This window comes from Pyxicephalus adspersus, chromosome 3 (genome assembly GCF_032062135.1).
Source record: "Pyxicephalus adspersus chromosome 3, UCB_Pads_2.0, whole genome shotgun sequence".
NCBI lineage: Eukaryota > Metazoa > Chordata > Amphibia > Anura > Pyxicephalidae > Pyxicephalus > Pyxicephalus adspersus.
Genome location: NC_092860.1, coordinates 145995692 through 146016426, shown reverse-complemented (window position 1 = coordinate 146016426; position 20735 = coordinate 145995692). Strand labels below are relative to the sequence as shown.

Here is a 20735-nt window from a genome sequence, read left to right as displayed (position 1 = left end):
AGGTTAAATGGCTGGCAAGTAGCCGTTTATTTAACAACATAAATAAATACCTATTCACATAAGTAAATAAATAATGAATAACTATCAAACTTTATATACATTTACAACTAAGCATAAATTACCATACAAAATTACTCAACAATTTAACCCCAATATTAAACAACCAAATTAAAACAATGTTCCATTTGCTCCATGACAACCATCCTGTTCTAAATCTGAGAAACCAGGCTGCATGTCTTGGAAAAGCAAAGTCTGCACTCAACAACATAAAATTTGATCATCACCACACTGGCCCCTAGCCGCCCTGCACCGCCTCAGGGGCCTACACCGTACAACACTTAATACCGCTGAATAAGGTGCCCTTCCAGAAATTTCCATCAGGACTCTTACTTTCCCAGACTTCAACCGTTCCCCCTATATGCCACTCTTTACCTCTTTAACAGGACAGGGCGGGCGGGAATTTTTTCTCCTGCAAAAACTGTCCTTAACTTACGTTCCTCTCCTACTTAACCCTTCCTATTCTCCACCCACATTAACTTCGGACACGACCCCTAACTAACCCCTCCTTAAACCTCTCTTCTCTCTTTAACCCCCCACCCCTTTTTTGGGCTGCCCTCAAACCCTGTCATGCAGGCCCTACACCTAGTTTCTCTGTTGCGGGTCTCTCTGATGACTAGAAAATGGCTTTCCTTTAGTCCTCTCCTCCTCCTGTGTCATTGTTTGTATCTGTCTGTCATATTCAACCACTATTTGATGTACAGAGCTGTGTAATATATGGGGGCTATAAATTACTAATGATATTAATACATAGACCAATATCTCTGTAACAGTTAGAAACTATGGGCCTGATTTAATAAAGCTCTCCAAGGCTGGAGAAGCTATACTTTCATCGGTGAGGCTAGGTGGATTTCTTTAAAGTCATTTGCTATTTGTTAGCAAATGTTTTCTATCCTGGATCAGATACATTCCAGGTTTTCTGGATCACCCAGCTTTGCTGATGAAAGTGTATCTTCTCAAGTCTTGGAGAGCTTTAATAAATCAGGCCCAATCTCTTTGAACAGCCCAGTATGCATCTAAATCTGTATGCGTGGGTGCAGAATGGAAATGTTCAGTTATAGTGGCCATCAGTGTTATGAAGTATAAATAATACTATGGGGTGCATATAAAGACCCAATTTTGTAAGGAGGTGCAAATACTTGTGCATAATAGACCNGAGTAAAAACCTGTCGGATAAGCGCGGCTTCGTGCGCGAGCTTTTTCGGTTGTTGAATAGCGCGATCGCGCACGATTCCGGATCGCTAATACGACTGCGCGATCGATAATACGATTTGGCTTGATGAATCAGGGCCCATGTGCCACCGATGATTCCTATCAAAATTTGTATATGAGGCTTTGGGATTTCCATTTATACGCTTGAGCCTACTCAACTTCAGTCCAAGTGCTAAGGATCCATCTTGACTTTATAAGCATTTTCCTGAATTTTCCCTATGCTGTAGTCATTTACTAGGCTTGTACTGTCCTCTACCTTTAGTTGAGGATAAAGCCCCATAATTACTAATACATTAATTGTACAAATCACAAAGACAATAAAAAACACTGGGTTTCATATACAAAAGGAATTATTTACGCTGTTCAGTTACCAGCGTAAATTATCACTCTGAAATGATTCACATAGCTTAGTAAATATGATAGTTCACTTTACAAAGTAAATGGGTTAGATGGTAAAAGTCAGTGGAGCTTTACTTCTTTCACTAAGTTAAGGGGGGTTAGTTCACTTTGCTTTGTGAATAGCTTCAATTATCCCTATAGTATTTGTTGCACTACAGATACGTTCAAGGTTTCAAGGCTGACAAATGGGGGCAGAGGGAGAAAGGGCAAAGAAAATTACAGAAAGTTAGGAATTTCCTGGTTTTTAGCAGATTGGAAGTCAGAATTAGTATTTTTCTGTACCTGAAACAGACAAAACATAGTCAATTTCCATTAATTGAAAGTAGATGTATTAAATTTTTTTCCAGGATCTTCACTTTAATTATTTATTCTAGTTTCTGACCTTGAAGTAGCTCAGAGTCTTACATACTTACCTCAGTCAGACATATGAACATAGACAGTAGGATTAACTTGAGTTGAAGCCAAGCAATTTACCAATCTGTTTTTGTACTGCAGGTGAATAAGTGTCCTTGGCATGAATGAAAATTAGGAAGCCAATCCTGAAAGGCATGAGTGCTAATCACAGCCATCGTAAAACAAAATCCCTTCGTGACTCATATTATAAATATAAAAAAAATGTAATATTCATCAGGGAATCCTTGATGATGATAGATCTATTAGAAACCATTACTCATTGTTTCTTCTGTTATGTCATATAAAGATCTACATACAGTGCAAACCTTCATTCTCCGACTCCTCTCCGACATTCTCCGACCATTTCACATTTTTAAATTAAAATTCAACATTTAAAGAATGATCGTCCTTCTAATTTTTTTGGGAAATTTTAGTTAATATATCATTTAAAAAATAAATTAGTTGATTTACGTCCATTACAATTATGTCAGAGGTGTTTAAAAAAAAGGAATTTGAACCGAGAGGGGTAGATGGTTGGAGTGAGTTTTCTCAGATGCTCATGCTTAGCTGTCACCATATAGCACTTTCTGCTACTTGTTCATCTATAGGAGAATGGATGATCAGTGATAATGTAAGGACCTGTTCCTGCACCGGTGCTCACCAGATGCCAGCCCCCCAAAATATTCTGTGCTCTTCGCCTAAAGCAAGATTCAGGAGGCTAGGTGCCCCGTCCAGGCACATGGTTGCCCCCAGAATTTCTGTGTGTAAAGGTATCTGTGAAAGGACCAAAGGAACCCACTAACGCAGGGCAGGCCAAACAATGGAGAGTCAGACAGTGTGGGGAAAATCAAAGCTGATACATAGATCTCCAGTACATGAGAGCCCAAGAAACAGGCCAGGGTCAGATAAGCCTCTCCTAAAAGATAATTTAGATCAGCCACCTAGGTTTTAGCAAAAAAAAGTTAACAGACCATAGTAAAATCCTAAAGTAGAAAAAAAAATATAACATTTATTCGGCTGGTTTATTAAATGTCTTAATTAAATAAACTTTCTCTTAGAACTGTGCATTTTTGAAATAATTCTATGTTTATTGTTTTTTTTCTCACTTTTTTTTTTCGTTACTCATGTTTAATAGCTTGTATAATTTAAATGCAAATTTGAGCAATGCTAGCATAATGCTACTCCTTGCTCTGCATGTTTTCTCAGCAGGGGTCTAGAAGATACATCACAATGGAAATCTTCTGCCAACTACAATGTTTATGGCAGAACAAATATTTCTGACTTATCAGCATCATCTGCATTCTTTTATTTTATAAGGTTGTGACATTTTAGTTATTTAAATTATTAGTTTACCACAACATCTATATTTTATTATATATTTATATTTACATTGGCTTACATATCCCACAACTCTTCATGGAGTATACAAAAATGTTTACATAAGTCCCTTTGCTAGATGGTGTTCTTGATTACTTCTTCTACCATTCTCATGTAGATACACATGAATACAAATAAAATATAAACTGGACTGGAGACAGTCAGCCAATGATTAGGGTAAATAACTCTAGACAAAGTAACCATGGTGGGTCCCAAAGGACTTTGGTTGTAATACCTGCAGGACTGGACTAAAGGCAAGATCTTGGATCTAAAGGTCAACAGTGCAGATGTAACAAGCCACTCTCTAACAGTCTCGTAGTTTATCTGCAACTCATCATTTCTCGCTAAAAGGTAAAGTGGAAGAATGTAGTTATCTTTGTTTATTGCTTAGGCCAGGCAGAACAGGTGATATCAATTAGACCACCGCCCCAATCCTGTGTTGTATCTATTTTTACTTTCCAGCATACCTTTATACTTGGTCTACAGTACCTTACTGTATGCCCAACCCCCCCAGGTGTCCTGAGGGGGCCAGACAATAGAACAATCCAACCACATGCCATTGAGAGCAGGGGATTCACTTGGAACCATTGCTGGGTTAATTGGAAACACCAAGAACTCAAAGGACAAAACCCCAAGCACATAAAAAATGTCATTGTGACCAGTGATGGGTAATTATATTTTAGCATCATCTTTGCAGCTAATTTTCCCTTTGTCATGCTTGGGGAGATGGGGCCTCTAGCGAGCGCTATGGCTTGTACAGAAGTGATGTGAGCCCTGCAAGTAACCAGGTCTTCTCCAGGGCCTCTAGTGGTGAGGATGTTGCACTGCTGGTTACTGACAGGTTGCCGTGCTTGGGCACACCAGGGTGGGCAGGATGATGAACAGTACCAAATCACTAGGCAGGAGAGTGATCAAGGAAGGTCGGGGTTGAGGCAGGCAGCAAGCAAGAAAGCTCATGGACAGGCCAGGGGTCAAAAACCAGAGATTTAGAAAATAGACACCCGTGACACTGGGCCAAGGCAAACCCAGGGGAACACAAGACATGAGTGACATGAAAGACACAGGGATCACTGCAGACACAGAAGAACACTGGAACAGCGCAAGGGGACAGGCAGGGAAACAGACTGGGCAATGAGGGATAAACACAGGAGCTGGACAAGGTAAAAAACACTAAAAAAGCTAGAGAGCTCGTCACTAGTGGAGGCACGTTACAAGAGCAAGAGATTTGTCTGAGCTGACTAAATAGCCAGGGATGATTAAGAGGCTATTTCCTGATTGGTGGGCGGGATGGGCAAAAATAATAAAACTTGGGGAGCAGGCGCGCCCAGAGTCAGAACTGCCCACATGTGCAGGAGAGAGGCACATGCACTTTAGTGAAAAAGAGGTAAGTGTGACACCCTTTTGAGAAGGCAGGGGAGAATGGGGGGGTGGAGCCTGGACAGAGCCAAGCAGATAAGTTGGAAAACGTCCAAAGTGCTTAAAAAGTATGCAAATACACCCCTGACCCCCTCCGCAATTTTGATATTAAACTTTTCAAGGGCTATGCAATCAACTTAAAATGTTCCTGGGGTCTTGAAATCACATTAACTTTCAACTCCAATGTACAGGAAAACAAACATATAATTTCTAATCCGTAGGAAATGTTTTTTTTTTTTAAGTTAGCATTAGAAATTTTCTTTATGGTGAAAATGCAATTTTAATTTTTGTGAACATATGAGAATACCAATTTGGTGAGAACAAAATAGTTGTTCTTTATCATGACCTTTACCAATACCTAAAGGCAAATTAGGAAATCTATCAGGTATATAGCCATGTAATCTCGGTGCACAAAAAAAATAACTTGTAATATTTATTTTTTTTTGAATACAAAATACTGTATTATATTATATATATTTTATGAACAACAAAGTATAATACCATAGTATAATATTGTTTTATGCTGTGACTGTGGGGATTTGTTGTTCAACCAAAGCATCCATTTTTAAAAAAAACATGCTTGTTTTTTTATAGCAATTTTGTCTTCTTTATGTATTGTATTATGTTTATGGTGTTACAGTTCATATATTGCAGCAAGTATATCTATCTCAGCTACAGTATGCAGTCATCTAAATGCATCTGGGACTGACTGCTAATACCTCTGATCAATGTAAACCTTTATCACTATTCCTCAAAATTGTATCTTCTTATCCAAATGTTATGTTAAATAGACTAATGTAAGCTAATATTTCCCGTTTGTCTCTTTGCTCTGATTTGTGAATTATGTTCTTTACTCTGTATGAATATTTACATGCTGAAATTATTAGTAATAGCAGGGGAATGGTTAGTTCTTAACCTTTTAAAATACCTTTAAATACGCCTGAGTATGTGTAGGAGGGTGATCGCTAAAAGGAATGTGCTTAAAATTAGAGTGTGAGTTACAGAAAGTGAAATATTTTACAGAAGCAAAATAGAAGGCACAATATTTTATATTCTGCTAGGGTAAAGGCAGGGATACAGCATATGGTGGAGTGTTTTGTATATCTAATAGAGTGTGTAGGGTTTAACGGTTAACTATAGGCAAACGGCTTAATGCACAGACATCAGTACAGTATTTTGCATAGGTAAAAAGGGGAAGTTGCTTTTGGCCCCCTGGCAAACAAGGTCACCCAAGCCCCTCTATTTTTTTTATTATATTATTAGTATAATTTATATATTTATGCTTTACGAAACCTTTCATACAGGATTCCCAGAAACTTCTGCCTGGCCTTAAAAATGACCTAGGCCTGCCTTTGATAACTATGCTATATACAGTGGACTACAGTGTAATGAAGAACATCATCTGAGTTGTTTCATTTAAAATTAATTGTGGTGATGTACAGAACCAAAATTCAAAAAAGTTGTCTCTGTCCAAATATTTATGGACCTAACTGTAAGTTTTGTATAATAGGGGATGCAAAAAGGCTTAGACCAGGTCAAATCTGGGTATTTACTGCATGAAAGTCCATAGAATTTTTTTTGCATTATTTAATATTTGTATATCTTTATGGAGCTCACTTTTACAGTGTAATACAGATGGTGAAATAGTATATATGGAAGAAGCTATCTTGTATGTATGTGCTACCTTTCTTCTAAATGTAATGTCTAACTGTAATGTGTTAGCAGGGGATTGTAAGGGTGGTTGGCTTAGAAGCAGGGGACAGTGAAAGTTGTTAACCTGCCTTGGGCTTTCTTTGGATTTATTCCAACTATGATTCTGGGAATCAGAACGTTGGAGAATTATATCAATTCCACACACAAAGTGCCCCGGGTACTGCATCCAGAACTGCAAAGCCACAGTTATAAACAACAGGCGTTTTCTGCAAAACAATAAGCTTTCCCAGCTGTTTAATGTTGCCTAAAAGTTCAAGCTGTGTCAGAAGTAGTGCCAAAAATCTTAGAGATACAGCAATGTAGATAATATTTAGTTATGGAAAGAGTTGGGAAATGGACCACAATCAGGTTTTTACTGATACCTAGGGCTATTGGGTAGCTAGTACTCTTTAAAGTAATAGCAAAAATGGAAAATCTAATTTAGGACTTTAAAGACCAAAATTTATGATGTACCATTCATAAAAACGTTTATTCAAATACAAAATAGCAATAAGTAGTTACATAAAAACATATACCACACTAAATAAATATATATTAAATATCCCCTGCATGAACATCCACTATGATGTTGCCACTGCTGACGCGCTTCGCGGAAACTATGTCTGCTTTTTCAGGACAGGCAGGATCCACATCTGTGGCATCTGGGTACCTTTGAGACCACATCTGTGGTGTTAACACATAATCATAGCATAAAAATTTTCAGTTATATCAATCTGCATTATAAAAACCACATTCACAAAACTATATACAACTCACATAACTATCAGGTGCTCATAATGGTCCATACATCACTATTGATTACAATTACGGACACAGGTAGACAGCAGAGACAAGGGCTCGTCCAAGAAAAGTCCTTTATACAATCATGATTGATTTAAAAAAAAAGAAAGCAAATCAATTTAGTTTTAACTTTATAATTGATTTATCAGTGATTAATTCAACATGATCTTTCATGTGATTAAATAAATTGATTAATAAGTGAATAATAAATTGATTAATGTGTAATTGATTAAATGAAAATAATATGTAAGTTGTTGTGAAAAAAGATTGCATATCAAAGAGTAAATAAAATTATTCAAATATACTGCTGTGAAAGTATTTAAGGTGATGATTACAATAATTAATATAAATTTTATAAATGATTTTAATTAATGAATTGGTTAAGAATGTGATGGACATAAATAAATAAAAGCTAGCTTACCACTCATGAGAAATGTTTTTAGACAATTCGTTTACCTAAGTTGAACTTGGCTCTACCTTGTTTTGTGTATGTTTTTATGTAACTACTTATTGCTGTTTTGTATTTGAATAAACGTTTTTTTTTTAATTTTACATTAGAAACTTTGGCCTTTAAATACTCAAATTGGATTTTCTATTTTTGTTATGAATGGGATGTGGTCTTGAAATGCTGACATACAGAGGAACTCTAACTCTGTTTTCTCTTTAAAGTAAACCTCTAATAAACATTTAATTTAAGTTAAGGTTATATTCAATGCATGAGAAAAATAAAGCCTTAGATTTTTTGATATATGTTACGATTTGACTCAACCTTTCTGACACTTTGTTGTTTAGTGTGCTGAGCATCCTTGTTGGCCAACAATAACTTTGAGAAATGGTGCCAACCTTGACTTTTACAAAGCTGAACTCCAAATGCAATATATTTAATTTAGATATTTTTCCTAAAAACCATAGAGAAAATAAAAATGCACCTTGTGTGTACTAAATACATTAAATCTAGATAATATTAGTGTGGCTTACTCTAAGCACATCCCGCACAGACAGAAGAGCCATAGCTTTTAGGACTTACAGGAAAATAAATATATATAGCATAGTATATAATGTAAAAATAAAATAAGTTATATTAATATACAAGTTTTGTTTTATATATTTTTTTCAAGCTCCTCTAGAATATACTTTTAAAGCCTTGTAAATACCATGGAAGTACAAACAACCCTGAAATGTAAAGGAGTAAATACATGTATGCCCCAAAAAAATATTCTTCACCACTCTACCTACTAAATGGGCAGCGACTTGATCGTCTTCAACTAATAACTACAGCGGCTCTGCACATTAAAACGCCAGAACGTCATTTCCTTTATATCTCATTAAAGGGTCATAAATTATCATGCCCGATTTGACTCCTGTATTTCATGTGAGATTATGTACATTTTAATAAGTGAAGCTTTGAAGTCACTAAGTTTTCCACTAATGTTCTGTGCATAGAGGACATAGAAAATGTGATTTAGAGCCAGATTACTTTACATACACAACCATGATAATTAGCAAAGTCTGGAGGACTGATAATCAGGAAGCACTGATGAGTTAAGTATCAAAGAGAAATAGTTCTTTTAATTAAAGGAACCTGTCAAACAAATTTACGCAGTTAAAGTGTATCTTAAGTTTTTCTTCATCGCCATACTATATTCTAATGGTGCATGCCCTGTATGAGTAAGCAAACCTCTGTCAACCCTGGATGTCAACCCTACATACATTTATGGATAAGATGTCTCAGTACACAGGTGAAGTTCAAAAACATCTATTTCGTTTGTTCCTATCTGTGTTATACTTCTTTTCTTTCCTTTCCACCAGTAGTTCTGTTTCAGATGAAAACTGTGACTAGGTAAAGCAAGGGGACAAGATGTCTCATGGAACATTCTCCAGCTTGGCAACAAACATTTTTGTGAAAGTCATCATTCAAAAAATAAGATTTGACACAGCAACAAAGAACAATTCCATAAGAAATAATGGTGTATATTTGGTAAATAATTCATATCCCGCTGGGATTTTAAATAATTTATATATAATCCATGAACAATTGTCTGTCTAGATTTTCCAATATATACTGCACGTTCATTGATATTTGCTACCAATATTTTATGGTTTTGCAAACCAGTTAGTATTAGCCAGCAAATTTAATTTATGAGAGAGAGAGTAAATGGTAAGCAACATAATAAGATTCCTTTCCACTGATCTTTTCCATTAAATGGATAGCTACCCATTGCAAATAATAGGGTTTGGGAGATTGGAAAGGGTAAGTACGAAGCAGTGAATCCTGTGGGCTGTGAGAGGCAGTAGTTTATGAGCAACTTAACCAATTAAAGTACAACTTGTAAGACAGTATAAACCAGTTTACAGTATCAAATAATGTAACTATGTGATGCTCCAGACATCACCAGATGGACTGATGAGGACCATCCAGTTGGGAACTTTGCTGGATTGGTCAATAAAAATGTGTTTTGGGTTAACCTAAAATAATACAATTGTCCCTAGAACACAACAAGACAACAAGCCTTTTTTAAGGAGGTCAGCAATGGCGACCCGGTGACTAAGTTACTTAAAATAAGCCTTCTGGATAGGAAAGAGTTAAAATCCCCTGACAACAAAGTAATATCTAGCAAACTATGTCAACTTTTTGTTCAAAAGTATTTGGCTTTAATAAAACAACAAAACTTGCTTTGCCTTGAAACAACTGTCACTTTGGCAAAAAGAAAACACTGAACAAGCAAATTAATGTCTCTCTTTAAAAGCCTAAAAAGCCAGCAGCAATTAAATAGAATAAATTACTCCAGATTCTTCACATCATTGAGTTGACATAAAGACAACTTTCAAGATGGCACAATTATTTGTCTTGGTTTATAGTAAAAGATGCATTAGTCTGGGTGACATTGTGACTTCTAAAAGATTTTGGATGTGATGTAAATGCATGTCTCAAGAAAACAAATCATTAATCAAGAAAGAAGCAACCCTTGTAGACCCCTTTCTTGTGGTGCCTGTGTAATGGATTAAGAAAAAAAAATGTGCAGTACAAACTTGGCTTAAAGCCATGCTTAACTTTTACTAAACATGAGAGAATCCTTCAATACGAGTCAGTTCTACCAAACCTTGCCTTCAATTTATAGTCTTTAGCATCTTCAAACCATGTAATCTCCTGCTCTTCAAAGGTTTAAGGGCCCTCATCTTTTAGTTTTTACAATACTCAAGAGAAAAAGAACTGGAAACAGGAAAAAAAAATAGAGATATGGCTTCATTGTTATTAGAATTTTAGTAAATAGTGAGAGAAACCTACAACATGGGTTGGTTCCTAGTTAAGAAGTGGTTAATTACTGTGCAATTGTTAAAGGATAATTGTGTTTTCTACTGCTGGAAATCAGCCATGTGTAGCATTTGTTCAATATCTGCTCACCCAAACCACCTTCCCCTGTCAATATAGATTATTGTGTTAAACTGCATGGCCTGTGACGGATCCAAGATAACGAGCTAATGTAATTGTTTCTCACATGGCAAATACATAGCTTAAGTTCATATAAATAACATCCACCTTCACATAGTACCTTATCATGATCAGGCAGCTTACTTCTGATCAATGTCTGATTATTATTTCCTGACACAAACACCTTTATTAGTAGTATGGGGGCATGTTTAGGAGTGCTTACCCTTTAAGAGGAGTTAAATGCTAAATAAGACATTAATCCACTTTCAACCCTTCCTATAGACATACACCTATCACCCTTGTAAAATCTATGGGAGAGGGTAGACAAGCACCCTTCAGCATATGTCACAAAGGTTGAAATTGGAAAATGAAGATTTGTATACAGACTGGCTGCTCAGGTGGAAATAGTCAGTTAGCATTCGGACATAGATACCGGCATGGTTCTGGCTAAGGGCCCAGGTATAACAATGACACAGAAGCCACAGAAAGCCCATAGTCATCTTTAGGAAATTATTTCTAGATACATTAAATTGTATGCAAACCCTAACAATGAACCTCTCGCATTTGCTCCCTCCCTTTTGGTCGGCTAAATATACAATAAAAAGAATTTTGTAATATCTGATTTTAGCCCATATTCCTAAACCTGATGGGTTCTTAAAGTTAAGCACAGACCAGGCTCATAAATCTTTTCATAAGCAATAGGCATATAAGGTTGGGCTGTAAACAGAGGGAAATTGAGCAGCTCCAAGCCTACTTGGCCTCAGAGCTTCTCTATAGTGCTGTTAGAACTGATGATTGGCATGGTTTGTGAGCTGGGAGAGTGCTGACCGGCGAGGGGGCACATGAGGAGGTGTTCCTCTTACCGTCTGAGCATAGAAAAGCCTTACAGATTTTGACATAGATAAGCGGCCCAGCATTTATCATATTGGCAAAATACAAGCTATAAAAGATGGGGGAGCAGATGTTACCATAAACGCAGCCAACACAGATAAATAGCAATTCATTTTGTAACAGATGAAAGCACTCACAACTCATAGGAACCTCAGTGATATTCATCTCTGCATTTACAAGAAGAATATTTCACAATTAGACTGCTTAAGGCAATGCACTTTCCACTTAACCAGATTCTACTGATGCAATTAGAATTGAGGAAACCTATTTGCTTGCCTAACGGTTCTTATATAAACATATACAAAACAGGTTTATGTTACCCAGATCAATGCAGAGATCAGTCACACTTCTCAGTCACTCTAGATAAATAAACCTCCATAAAATAATTTATTATCAAAGGTGCACCTTTATATTTTATCCTACATCTAAATCAGGGGTTGCTAAACTTTTTAATCTAATTACCCAATTAGGAACATTTTTCCTTATTTGGACTCAAGTCAAGAATTATTTGAAAATGTCAACAAAGCCATACAAAAACAAAAATGCAATAGCTATATAACAATAATAAAAAAGATTCAAACAGATAATTTGGTTTCCATTTTAATGTAAATGCTCATACAAAAGTGCAACTCCAGGCTAATACAAGACATATATTAGTGCGGTTCTCTATTCATTTATACAGCATCCAATGCATTTGTTAATATTTTTGAGAAGTATTAGAACCAGCAGTAAAGTTCATACCTTGTCTAAGTAATTCTCCACCACCAACTATCTCACAATAGCATCAGCTCCCCAGATTAGTGTCAAACCCCCCACATGTTACTTTGTTCCTCTTTTCAGAACCAACTTCCTCTATCCTTATTTCCTTTTCATTTATCTTTTCTGGTGGAGAGATACACCTCGATAAAAATGTATTATTCAACTATAAAAAAAAGGGTTTATTTGCTCTAAAAATAAACTCTATATTACGCCATTTATATTCAATCACCTATTCATCTGCATGGTATTTGGAAAAAGTAATATAAATGATATGTAGTTGTGAAAAAAGCACTATTTAGTTTAACCAGTTCCATTTGGGGTATTCATATTTCAGGCTGCAAATTAGAGGCAATACAGAGGTGCCAATAGCCTATGTTCAAAAGCTGGGAATTAAGCAAAGTCAGTGTGCTATATCCGATCCATTAATTTCATATATGGACAAACTATGGCACACAATCAAGTAGTAGTCCATCACAAATACATTTGATTGTGTGATTCCCAACCCATAGTTTGGGAAACACTGATTTAAAGTATTCTGTGTTTTTTTAAAGAATAAGAATAGCATATGTGTTTTTATCTAAACATGTTTACATATTTATTCTTCTTAATCATGTAATGGTGTTGCGTTGTTTGCCTACATGTTTTGTGCCTCTCTTCCTCAATTTTTTAAGTTGGAAGGTATTCAATGATAATGCAAATTTCTGTAACCCCTAACAATTAGATTGGAATATTTTCCAGTCATATGACTATGTTACTTCCTACTTGGTTGTTATTCATTATTATGGCTGTTTGTATTGTTTCATGAATATATCCAGTAGTTTGTGTGTGCTCTACATTTATAAATCATTCTACTAATAATAAAAATACAATGATCCATTCTCCAGATGGTGCACAGTTCACCTCTGGATTTACCTAGTTTACCATAGAAACTGTAATAACATTCTTCTTTAGTTGTGGATGAGATATGTTTGAAAATGTTTTATAACAAATGCAGAGACAAGTCATTATACCGGTGTTTCCCATCCAGGGGTCTGTGGAACACTAGGGTTCCTCTAAAGTTTGCTTGAAAAATGAGCAATTTGTGCCTTAGGTCAGTTAAAGTGGTAACAATGATTATGAATTAAAGTGACATTCTTCCCAATGGCCAAAAATGTAAGAAGAAATTATCCCACTGACCACCATGCTACTGTGTGCTGTGGATATAATAATTATAACAGGGGGATCCCCAAGACCTGAAAGTTATTTTAAGGGTTTTAAGGATATTAAAAGTTCTATTTTATGTGGGATGTGGATAAAGGGGGAATTACAATCTGGCATAACATACAAAAACCTTTCTGCCATAATATTAAAAAAAATCCAATCTGCCAAAGTCTGATTGGTACAAAAAACATTTATTTGTACTGTTCTGAAAAAAAATACCATTATAGAATACAAACATTTTAACAAAGATGATTAGACCTCTATCCATGATTGGTTACATACAACCAAACATAGTTTGAAGAAACAGAAACTCTAAAACAGAACTTCAATCTCAAAAACATAGAGACCTTAATCCAAGACTCTTTTATAAACCAATGTTTGAAAGACCTGTGATTTTAATCCAATACGTTTTGGTAGCCATTTTGACTTTAAAGTAATAGAGAATTGAATATTTTCTGATAACTAAATTTAGTTTAAAGGAACATAGACCCCAATCCAAGATTTTTGCAGATAACCAAACTTAGACTTAAGGAACAGGGAATCTAATCAAAGTTTAGTTGAAATGCACAGAAACACTCATCCAAGATTTTCCAGATATTCACAAATTTTGAAGGAACTGAGAATTTCATTAAAAATTGCTTCATACATACATCAGAGTTTGCAGAGTGACTTTAGACCAAGACTTTTATGTAAAGTAGCAGAGACGTTAAAGCAAGACCTCATGATAACGAGACTTCTAACAATAAAATAAATGAAAAGAATCATCTACGTGAAAAGACCCAATTTCTACAAAGTTAATACTTATCCCAGTTCTCACCACTGTTAGGCAAGTGATCAATATCAATTACATGTAACTGCTGTCGTAATCCAACATACCTTTTGATAGAATGTGCTGGGAATATATAGAATAAATACTAATTACACCGGATTTCAGAGATAAGAGGCTATCAGCTAGGAAACACAATTTCTTTACTGATATCTCATCAATATCCTCCAACAATAGCAGAAATATCCAAAGAAATCAGTTTATCAATATCTGTCTTACATCTTTGATTGTCACATAAGTTAAAGCAATTTAATGATTATGGAAGTAGACAATATTGAATTAATCCTGAAAAATGTCAATTGCATGGATGTAAAGTTAATAGGGTGATGCTGCTGAAGGATATAAAGGGAATGAGATACAAGTATGATATTTGGGGACCTGGAATCAGAGCATCACACAGTATAAACCCGTGCAGTCCAAAATAGCTTCCTCCTGCATACAGGAAAAAAAAAATTAATCTTTCTACAGCAGGAATGATAAAATATAAGTAGCAAAACTAAGTCCCAACATGGAAAAGGTCCACAATAACAGCCTCAAACTCAAGGTCTGCAGCCTCCATTACCGGTGTGCTTTTCATTGTGGCCCCAAAATCTGTGTTTCACACTCTGCTGGCTGGTTATCACACCTGGGCACTCATATCCACTCAGGCCTCTTCTCAGAACTCGCCTCTGGCATCAACACTGACCTCTCCAAAGTGTTCTCCATAGACTTCGCGATAGACCTCCCCAAAGACTTCTCTGTAGACTTCTCCATGGATTTCTCTCCCTGAACCACACCAAGATTCAAGCTTAAATTCCACCCACCAGTCTGAACTGGTAATCTCCCTTTCTGGGATTTGGCAGGTGTTTTTTTAGCCACACTCAATGTCTGGTTTGGAAGTGTGTGGACCTTCCATTCCTTCCAAGACATTTTGGCCTGGATCCCAAATAAAAAGACACAAATCTGCATCACCACAATTACACACAGTTCTACCCAGGCCTTTTATTCTTTTCCTCAGGTAATATTGAGGAAGATACTTGCCAAGTACGCACTACAGCCGACCACAAATACCTCATGATGCTTCATGATCTCCTAAACGTCAACAAGAACAACCTTTAAATCTTTTACCTGGCTTGAATGTCATTATTTCTATCAACAACAACTGACTTTTTAACACCATACCTGGGTCACCAGGGGTTCCAGAAGCCCCTCCACAGTGAGAGTTCGAATTTCCAAACTTTTAGGGTCCCATTTCAGAATGATTGGTGATGTTGCTGATGTCATTTTTCTGAAACAGAAATATGATTCAAACGTTACAAAAACACACAGAAAAATTAACACAAGCAGAAGGAACATCTAGTAAAATAGCAAGAGATCAAATACATGATATCTATGATTTACTCTTCTATAAAACATTGGTTTGTGGGCCATTGGATGTGTAGAGACCAGAACCTCTTGGACACGGCACAGGTCCAGTAATCAGAGGGGGATATTTATGTGTGTAAAACAAAACTTGTTGTGAATATATCATTAGAGATAAATGAAGGCTTCCACTATTTTTTTTTCTGGATAATTACAAAAATATTTTACATGGTCCTCATGGCTGAGCATGATCACCTATAGCCCTGCTACTGCCATTGTACTACATGGTAATTCCACATGGAAATGATTTTTTTGAAATCCATTCCAGCTTTCCTGAATCATTCAGTAATACCTTCTCTAGTCTTGGAGAACTTCAATAAATCAGGCCCATTGCCTAGAGAAGACATCACAAGGTCTGAAATATTATTAAAATTATTAATAAAAAAATGATAAGCAGACTAATTTAATGAAACCTAAATGGTGATCTGCTATAAAAGCATTATAAAAGAAGGACTGCAAGCAACACAAAATGGTTATAAAGGATAATGTAAATTTTAATGCACCAGTGCATTGTAAGAATCATTCAGGTTCGGTTTGCTAATTTTAATTGGAATCATGAATTTTACTTTGTGTTTATTAAGCATAACCTTTTAATTGCTGAATAACAAACATTGCAGAACTGCAAGGTAAAAAGGAGTTTTTGCTGATTTCATAAGAAATGTATTTGAACTTGTGAAGGGTTGTTGTCCAACAAAATAATAGCTTGCCATGCACTGCAGCACCATGATAGTCTTTGGCTACTTGACGTGAGCCAGCTAAGGTCCCTCTTACATAAAACTGCAGTAGCAAGTTGTTAACAATAAAGTGACTGATTGTTTTGACCCAGCAAGAGTTAGGAAGGTCTCCTGAGAAGACAAGGGCTTGATATGAAGAATTTATCTGTCTGGGTGAGGTCGGCGTGTTACTTTATACTGAAGCCAAGCTGACAGGGCCTGATGTGAACGTCGGCACGAGGATTGCATAATACACAAACAGGCATTTTAGAAACCCTGCAAACTCATTTTTCACTGCTGAGACAAAACTGTTTCAGAAATAAAAATAATACCTTTGTCATGCAGTAAAAACCTGTGTGATATGTTTCAGGTGTAGGCTGTCATTTTGTATCTCCTGGGTACTAGCTGAAGGGCAGTACCAGCACCATTACAGTACTAGGCTCATTTCTTAAAGAGACCCTGCCACCAGCCTAAATGTAGTAGTAGTGAGATATTACCAGATCAAACACTGCTTACTGTTTGTGTCCCTTTTGGGCAGATTCACCTCTTTTGTTGCACTGGTTATTGGAACAGAAATAAGGAGAAATGCACAGCTGCTTCTAAAGAAAGAAGTTTTTATACAGTGTTTTTCTTTTCTATAAATTGAATATTTTATCCACTTGAAATGTGCCTTTGAGACCACTCAAGAAGTTAATTCCCTAGCAAAACCCCTATCTCCCATTTCAATATTGGTATGTTTGTTTTTAAGACTATATTATAACTGTACATTTATATTCGTCATTGTTTATCTTAGCTATTGGTCTCCAAATCCCCTGAGGAAGCCCTATGGGTTGCGTCGGGTACTGATTTTTGCCGATATCATTTATTTACACCATCCTTTTTCATTCTGACACTAACATTAGGCATAGTAGGACTCTGTTAACTAGGTGATAGCACAGTAAAACTATGTTTAGTTTTTACCTTACTTTACAATGGATTGAATAAATACAGTTGCTTCTTTTATACAGTTGATTTGTGCCTGTAAAAGCCAATCTTTACTCTATTGTTTCTACATGTCTAATGTCTAGACTAGGCACACTATATTTTGTTAAATACATGTTGACTTTCTCCTTGGTGAAAAGTATCTCCCCCTTTTTTTCTCATCCCTAGCATAGCCCCCTATCCCCCTGCACCTCATTAGTCTTTCTGTATTTTATCTTTCTGCCTTGGCCCAATTCTCTTGCCCTTCCCCTCACTACCTATTTAACCTTTTATGTATTTGTTACAAAGTTAACATTTGGAGTATAATCATGGGGCAACAGGGAACTGGGCCAAAGAGGAGGCCTAACTCTACTTTTCTGACCTGTGTACTCTACTGATGACACCTATGGAAAGACTGCCACCATGGCAAATGTTAGGGTACCTAAAGACATAATAAAGGAAAATATATGGTCAGATTGGAAAACATATAATGTGTATGTAAACGTTTCCTCACTTCAGCTGTTTGGGTGTTGTTGGGTTGGAAGATGAATGGCCAAGTCAGTTTCTGCCGTACTTTCTACCTATGACTGGGTAGCATAAAGGATGTCAGTAGAGTGATTCCCTTTCTCCTACACGCTTGTACAGTGCTCATTTCACATCTGCCGTCACCCTCAGCACTTGTCTTATATCACCAATGTATCGCCTGGACAAATACACGGCCCTATCTCCTTTTAGCCTGACATGCTTCAGAAGGCTTCTCTTCTAAGAGCGCAAAGTCACTTTTTTCAAATCCCCAATTCAGATCATTAAAATTAACTGTTTATTTCAGACGATCTCTTTAATAAAACACCATATGCCTTCTATGTATTTCTCTTTTCATTATCTCTGCCACAGCAAAGTGGTCTACACAGCAATATACGGCAGAGAGCAACATTAATCAGAGGATTCTGGACGCTCTTTAGGAAACGCTGCGAGTCAGGATGTCCACTCGGGTTAGATGAAAGGAAGTCACAGCGGTCGCTCCTAAATATTTTATGAATCACTGATTAAGAAAATTTATGTAGCAAGTGAACTCAGAACGAAGTCAAATAAAGTCAGAATAGTTGCACTTGTTTACAGCCTGTAGTAAAAAGTGAATGCATCAGCATAATGGATGATTTTGGAAAGCTTTTTTTGGAAAGCTTGGAAACCTTAGTTATTACAATAATCCTTCAATTAAAAAATGCACACAAAATACACCTTGGCTTATGGTAAGTGTTGGTATAGGCTTTTTTATTTTTCAAATGCTGTTCTTGGACATTCATAGTGGTGCTATTAAACACATGCTGCTCTTTTGTTTTGAAGTGGGCGGACTTGGGAATTTCAGAATTCTTGGGATTCTTCTTTTTCTTGAGAATGGGAGGTATTACAGCCAAGATCTCAGTGGCATTTGGCACAGACTGGCATAGAGAACTAATAAAATCTGAGTCACTTTGTGGTAGACTGGTACCTTACATCAGTTAATATCAAATGTTCATGTATGATTGAAGGACACCAATTTCTGGCACTCATGCCTGAAAAGAACGACTCTTGTATTATCGGCACAACACTCATTCTCCTTCTTAACACTGCTGGAAGTGCCCATGAGTGCATTGTTCTGAAAATGCTGCAGCAAACATAAGCACACAACGCAATGCACCCACTGAAATGTACATTAGAGGTGCACTTGTCAGAAGGGCTATAGATATAAAAAGCTTGAAACTAACAGAATCTCTGACCTAGCCATATAATACAACTAGAAATGGCTCATCTCTACAAAGACAATATCTACTTGTGTTATGAAGTGTGGTTGTAAAAGCTGTTCTATCCTTGAGTCCCAAAATATCTCTGTGCTTTTCAGAGTAGCGTTATAGCAAAAGTCACTACTGTATTTTGTCAAACGTCAATGAATAAATGGTTAAATGTATATCATTCATCATTTTCTTTTTTAATACTAGATGATATTTTTGAAAGCGTGTAAATTACGAATTTCTACAACTTTCAACCTTTTGTGAAATGGAAGAGTGAATACGTAAAACATATTACGTGCCCAACCATGGGAAGGCTTTCTTTTATCTTTTTAAATTTCAGTAAGCAAGCAGCAAAAAAAATTTTCGGTTGTGTTCAATTAACTCACAGGTCTTCTTAACCCTTGTTTGCCTCCAATGGTGTGTGGATGGGGAGCTGCACCATGTAGTGGTATGATGCTGTTCTCTGTAGAGTTGCTCCTTTGAGTCTAAGGCTGGGGGAGGAAGCTTGATACCCTGATATTGCAGAAGTTTAATGATCCGGTGTGTCATTCAATCAAAAAGAGCATTGACAAATGGGAGGCCACCCATCAGTCTGCACCGGGAGAGGGGATTATGGAGGACGCGCAGCGCTAAAGATACACTGGGTGCATACAAAAGCTGGAGCTGATATATTAAAACAATAGGGGTGATCTATTAAGTTTACTTGTGGCCTTAAAACATAATACTTAAAAAAGTCACTACAGTCAACTAATCTTATTTTTCCTGCTTACCTTCCTCCTGTACAGCATAAGTTACACCTTAAAATGACATAAAAAGTCATAATTTTCTACAAAAATATTATAATTCTCAACAAGTACATTTTGGCATTTGTTTCTTATGCAAATAACAAATGGAAACCTAGCAACTAATGTGTAGCTATCATTGCTATCAGTGGAATCACTATTTATTTTTTCTTTCTATGTCTCCAAATAGACTCCTCCATTCTTGGAACAATTCTGTTATTCATCAGGATGCATCCCGTGCCTCAAAACCAGTTTATGGAGACATTTAATAAGGCATTAACCTAAACACAGTTGTTTGTCTATAAAGTCACAATTCAGCGCTATTCCTTCAGCGGCTTCATGGAGACAATAACATTTTTATTTATAAACAAGAAATGTATCCGAGCGAGGAGGGAAAAGTTCACCAAGAATACTGAAAGGATATGAAACTCAGCGCCAAATACTGCCTCACAAATAATGTATGAACAAACAAAGCAGAGTGGTAATATTCCTTTCTATAGTCATAAAAATATCTAAAATTTACAAGTAAAATTTAACAATAGTTGGAAAGATTTTGTTCCCCAAATATACTTTCTCCATTGGGTGGAAAAGGAATCTACCATGTCAATTTTATGATCATAATGGGCCTGGCCATAATGCCTCTAAAAAAACTCTGAC

The 20735-nt window shown here is 36.4% G+C and overlaps 1 protein-coding gene across 1 annotated transcript in view; it reads right to left on the bottom strand.

The window, feature by feature from the left end:
- CTNNA2 (catenin alpha 2) overlaps positions 1-20735 on the bottom strand; it is a 1156022-nt gene that overhangs the window by 1042568 nt on the left and 92719 nt on the right. Inside the window, exon 2 of the mRNA XM_072406902.1 lies at positions 15615-15720. Coding sequence (XP_072263003.1) covers positions 15615-15720 — 106 coding nt within the window. The remainder of the gene's footprint in view (positions 1-15614; positions 15721-20735) is intronic.